At 46.7% G+C, this 6,000-nt stretch overlaps 1 protein-coding gene across 2 annotated transcripts in view; it reads right to left on the minus strand.

Annotated features, from left to right (window-relative positions):
* Zyg11b (zyg-11 family member B, cell cycle regulator) overlaps positions 1 to 5,623 on the minus strand; it is a 62,896-nt gene extending 57,273 nt beyond the window's left edge. For both annotated transcript variants that reach the window (XM_052176961.1, XM_052176962.1), the window contains exon 1: positions 5,405 to 5,623. In XM_052176961.1, the coding sequence (XP_052032921.1) occupies positions 5,405 to 5,434 (30 nt within the window). In that variant the 5' untranslated portion in view covers positions 5,435 to 5,623. The remainder of the gene's footprint in view (positions 1 to 5,404) is intronic.
* Positions 5,624 to 6,000: the final 377 nt, after the last annotated feature.

The raw sequence follows: 6,000 nt of genomic DNA on the forward strand, positions 1-6,000 counted from the left end.
ACACCGCAGCTGTGTCTAGGCCGCCTGTCTCTACCCTGTTTATGTTCAGCATTTTCTGTATTCCTGACTTTTCTCATCACAATGCCAGACCTACCTGACAAAAACAATTAAAGAGGAGGATTTATTCTGGCTCTATTGGTCTATTTCTCCATGGTGGGAATGGCAGTTGGTTCCATCCCACCACCCCAGCAGCAGTTAGACAGCAAAGGCCTAGAGCCTGAGCCAGGTCCAGCTATAACTCAAAAACTTGCCCCGAGGCAATGCATTTCCCCAGGCTGGTTAACATTCCACATTCGAGCTATTATATTATTATTGTCTCTAACATGTTTTAAGATATGAGTGTCCATCTGTGAATATGTGGATGTGAGTGCAGGTGCCTAGAAATGCCAGAGGCCAGAAGAGGGCATCACATCCACTGGAGCTGGAGTTACAGGAGATTGTGAGCCATAAGATGTGGATACCGAGGACCAAACTCAAGTCCTTTGGAGCAGCATCAAAAGCACTCTGAGGGCTGGCGAGATGGCTCAGTGGGTAAGAGCACCGACTGCTCTTCCAAAAGTCCTGAGTTCAAATCCCAGCAACCACATGGTGGCTCACAACCACTGAGATCTGATGCCCTGCTACAGTGTACTTATTTATAATAATAAATAAATCTTTTTTGTTGTTGTTGTGTTTGTTTTCTCGAGACAGGGTTTCTCTGTGTAGTCCTGGCTGTCCTGGAACTCACTCTGTAGACCAGGCTCGAACTCAGAAATCCGCCTGCCTCTGCCTCCCAAGTGCTGGAATAAATAAATCTTTAAAAAAAAAAAAAAAAAAGCACTCTGAACCATTACATGATTTCTTTCCAGTATCCTTTAAGGAACTATTATACTTTTAGTTCTGTGTGGCCCTCCCTCCATTCTATCTCTCTATCACTATCTCTCCTCCTCCCAATATCCCCTCTTCTTTAAGATTTATTTTTATTTCTAATTACATATGTCAGTGTGAGTGTGTACATGTAAATGATGATGTCTGTAGAGACCAGAGGTCTTCCCTGGAGCTGGGGCTACAGTGGCTGTGAGCCCCGCCGATATGGGTGCCAGGCATTGAACGTGGGTCCACTGGGAGGACATCAAGTGCTCTTCACCACTCTGTTCCCTCCAGTGGTTTTAGTTTTTGAGACAGGGTCTTCCTATGCAGTTCTGACTGCCCTGGCACTACATAGTCCAGGCTGGCCCTGACTCCCAGAGATCCTCCTGTCTCCTGAGAGCTGGAATGCTAGGATTAAAGAGTGCTCTTATACATATACAATATTGTCCAGTTCTTAGCAGTTGGCCAAACCCATCTCTGCATCAATGTTGTAACTCTGAAGATGAGACAGACTCTAACTAATAACAGCTAGAAATACAAAAAGATGGCTCCAGAGATATATTCTGTGAGCTGCTAAGAGATGGGTGTGACCCAAGAGTTTTTGTTATTTTGTTTTTCACCTTTTGAGGAGTAGGGAGGACCATCATGATCTCCCTGAATTGCTTGGAAGGAAAGTCAAGTGCACGTGTGGCTCCTCCTGACTACACTAGTCTCCTCACAACACAATTCCTTCACTTCAACTCCTCAGTCCCCCACTTGGACCAAGTCTGCACCAGAGCCACCGCTGACTCAGCACATTCGATGACTCGGCCATGCCTGTCTTAGCACATTTTTAAGTATGCTAAAAGTGTTCACATTTGAAAGTACTCTATATCCATAAAGATATGAGAAGGCAGGGACCACACCTGTTCTGCAGTCTACCATATTCCCCATGCAAACACTTCAGATGGCACTCCAGAAACACTCAGGTGAGTGAAAGGTCAGGGCTGCAGCTCAAATCTGAAGGATCAGCATTACAGGAGTTCTTGAGAGAAACACAACTCTCAGGCTCAACCCCAAACTTACTAAATCAAACCCTAGAGGTACGCAGCCCAACAAGCCCTTCCTGATTCACAGTAAACTTTGAAAACCTCTGCCTTAAATAAATCAAGTATTCAAAATGCACCATAACACTTGAAAAATATATAATACAAAGCTTTGTAACAATCATCCAATTATTTACTCAATATATTAAACTACTGTGCAAGAAAAACAAAAAGGCAGCCCCTGCTAATACTCTCCGGATCACAATGGGCCAGTCTTCTCCCTCCTTATCTTCCCACATACTTACTGTGTATACATATTTAATAAGCAAGAACAACTCTAGTTAGTTGACTTTGAAGTTTAAAACACAATAATGCCCAATTACCTGCTGTGATCTGATGTACTTTTCCCAAATTCATATGTTGAATACCTATTCTAGCCAATAAGATGATGTATAAAGAGGCGGGGCCTTCAGGAAAGTGGTTAGATCAACTAGGCAGAACTGTCTGAATGAGACTAGTGCTTTCATATGAAGAAATCCCAAGGAACAACCTTACTCCTCTATTACAGGGAAACAGGGAAAACAAGCCATCTATGAACCAGGGCAAAAATTCCCTCTAGACACTGGGCATGGTGGTGCATGGCAGCACTCAGGAGGCTTGGGGCAGTAAGACACCCTTCAGTCAGAGACCAGCCAGTAATACAGGACAAGCTAGAGCTATGTAACAAGACTTCCTTAAAAATTTGGGGGGGGGGGGGCACTCAGGATGTCTCTGCTGACAGAATCCTTGCCTAATATGCACAATGTTCTGGGTTCAACATGCAGCTCTCCACAAACCAGGTATTGTGGCACGTACCTAAAATCTCAGCACTAGAGAGGCTGAGGCAGGTGGATCAGGAGTTCAAGACCGTCCTCCACTATGCAGTAAGTTTTAAACCAGCCTGCATTGAGGCTTTGTTATAGGGGATTAGAAAAAGGAGGGGTTGGGGAAGTGATCATATAAATGTCATCCTTCAAAGCACGGGGATCCTCAGTACACACATAAAAAAGCTCAGCATGGCAATGTGGGCCTGTAGCCCTGGTGCTGGGAGGCAGGAGCAGGCAGATGCCTGGAGTGCACTGACCAGCACAGTCTAGTCAAAGGAACAAGGTAAAGGATCCTGTCTCAAAAAATTACATAGATAAGGAGAACAGGAGAGATGGCTCGTCAGTTAAGCACACTTGTTGCTCTTTCAAAGGACCAAGGCTCAATACCCAATACCCAAGTAATGACTTACAACCCTGCATGACTCTGGTTCCAAGGGACCTGATACCCTCTTCTGACCTCCAGGCACGAGGCACACAGGTAGGACACATAATATACACAGGCAATACACAGGCAAATTACTCATACATTTAAAAAAAAAAAACAACTCTGGCTTCCACACACTACACATGAATGCATGCATGCATACATGCATGAGAATGTGTGAGCATGCACACACACACATAAAAAAAAAAAAAAAAGAAAGCCCCTTTCAGACATGAATGTGCTGGTCCCTGTCCCTGGATTTTCTATGCTCCAAAGTTCATAAAAATTTCTGTTTCTTAGCTAGCCAGCTGATGGTATTTTGCTATAGCAGCCTAAACAGACTAAGACAATTATCTTTCTCACCACACTTCCTATTACACCTCTGATTTCTTCCACCCTTCCAGATAGTAAACATATAATCCTTCACTACAAATCTTTTTCCCCCAGAGACACAGTTTCTCTGGGTAGCCAGCTCTGCCTCCCCAGTGCAGGGACTAAAGGAGCACCCAACCTTCACAACCTATCTTAAATCTCTTTCTAGTCACACTTAAAGTGAACTTTCCTTCTTCTTTCTCAAATGACCCACATAAATTCTATGCATCTTTTAGGCCCAGCTCAAATCACTACTTTTGTATATTCATTCCATCTTGGTGGAAAGTCCTGCATTTCCAAAAGTCTAACAACTTGGTATCTTCTCCAGCAAGAAGGCCCTCTAGTCTAAAAAGAGTCATCATTACATCTTACTCTGCTCCTTTTTTGCACCAAAAGAGGCTTCAACTCACCCTGAGTAGCCTGCCAGGTGCCTCAAATTTCAGTGGAAGACTGCAATTTGTCAGGTGGGGAAATGAGATCATAAATCAAATCATTCAAGTGGCTACCTGACCTGGGCACTGGGAATACAAGGAATTAAGTAAGGCCCAGTTGTTTCCAGATGCTAACAGAACAGCACACAGTGACAGTGGTACAAGTGAGAGGCAGTCACTGGGGAAAGACAATGGAGGATGAGTCAGGGAGTGTTTGACCCAACAGTGAGTTAGTTACCTTCCTAAAACACAGATGGAGGGAAATACAACCTAGGAAACTATGATTAGCAAGAAGTCTTTTGACTAGAATGCATTATTCCTCCCAAAGATCAAAATTTTGTTTTTTGTATATGATAGAACAATGCTTTCAATATATACACTGCAAAACATGGGGTAACTCACTTAAAAAGGGACTGTAGTCACAGCCATTTTGAAGCAGAGGAAAATTTGCAAAGAAAGGGTTTCTCCAAGGAAGGACAGAAAGGGCAGGTCAAATATAACCTTTACAAGGAAGGTATTCGGAAGACTCACAATCTGACTGCCAAGCTGATATTCAGACCTCAAATGCCCTTGGGTCTCTGCCTCCCAACAAAAACAGATCATGTGCTCTGAGCAACGACTGTCAAGCCTGCAAATTACAAAAGATTTTTAATTTCCCAAACAGTCACTCCACATGAAAACACATTCAAAATAAATGTCACAATCTTTTTTTCTTTCTCTGTCAAAAAGGCCTGATGATGGCATAAGGCTCCAAGATGTACTCTGTAACACACCCCACTCAGGTTTTTGCAATGACACTAGGTAGTAAAGCTTCCAGACTATTCTTCCCATACCGTCAATCCCCCCTCACTTCCCCACTCCAAAACAGAAAGGAGAAAGAAAGGCTTCAAATCTGTACGTGCCCGCCCAACAGCTCCCGGGAAGCAACTGCTTTCAAATTGCTCCTGCTTAGCCCCCTGAAGCCTGCAGAAGGAAATGGGGACAAATGTGTGAGCCGGCGATGGAGGACATCCGACAAGGGGCAGAGGAGAAGCGGATAGTCGAGAACCAAGGGGAAGAGGGGGCGCCGGAGATAAAATGGTGAAGGGGGTCGAGGAGGAAAAGGAAGCAAAGTGCGGGAACGAAAAGTGGGGGTGGGGGAGTGACTAACGACCACAGAGGAGAAAGGTAAAATGGTTGAGGAGAAAGGGGAGGGTTAAGGACGAGGAAGAGGGACCAGGAGAATGCGAAGGAGGCTGTCACCGGGGGACAAAAGGGTGTCACTGGAGAGGAGGGGGATTAAGGGATGTCTCCTAAAGGGGTTTGTTCCTTACTGGTGGATGGGGAAAGCGAGCCGGGGAAGACAGAGGCCGAGGGTGCAGGAAGACGGGTGAGACGGCTACCCGGCGTCCTCGGGCCACCCTGCGGGGGGTGGGGGGGCAGGCCGCGCTAACTCACCATGGCTGCGTGGGCCTGATCCTCCGGCATGCAGCCTCGGTCCTCTGTGCGGTGGCAGGCAGAGTCCGAGCCCGCCCCTAAGATCAGCCGGCGCGGGGGCTCCAGGAGGCTCCGGTCAGGCAGCGGCTCCGGGCTGGGCCCAGGCCTCGGCCTCGCTCTTCTGAACTACAGCAGCCGCTGCCACTGCTGCCGCAGCCTGACCGAAACACAGACTCCGCCTCGCTCGCAGCGCCTGCTGCGCCCCGCCTCCCCCACCCCCACGTCGCGAGGTCCGCCCCTCTCGCCGAGCCTACTGCTCCCTGCCCCTTAGAAGTCCCGCCCCTCTCCCGTGCCTGTCTCGCCCCGCCCCCAGATGTCCCGCCCCCTGCAGACTCCGCCCCATCCCCTGTTGACTCCCTTAGCTGAACGCCACCCCTTAAAGGGGCCCTCGCCCCCTGACAGGCATTTAGTCTTTCTGCTTCAAAGAGCTGTAAACCTTACTTCCAGAAGACTGCAGTGCTTATGCTTATTCTTCAAATTTTAACTTCTGATTCATAGTCATTAATTTTTGTTGTCGTCGTTCTTAGTGATTTTTGGATTCTGTTACATGATTTTGT

The sequence above is a fragment of the Apodemus sylvaticus genome, chromosome 3 (genome assembly GCF_947179515.1).
Source record: "Apodemus sylvaticus chromosome 3, mApoSyl1.1, whole genome shotgun sequence".
NCBI lineage: Eukaryota > Metazoa > Chordata > Mammalia > Rodentia > Muridae > Apodemus > Apodemus sylvaticus.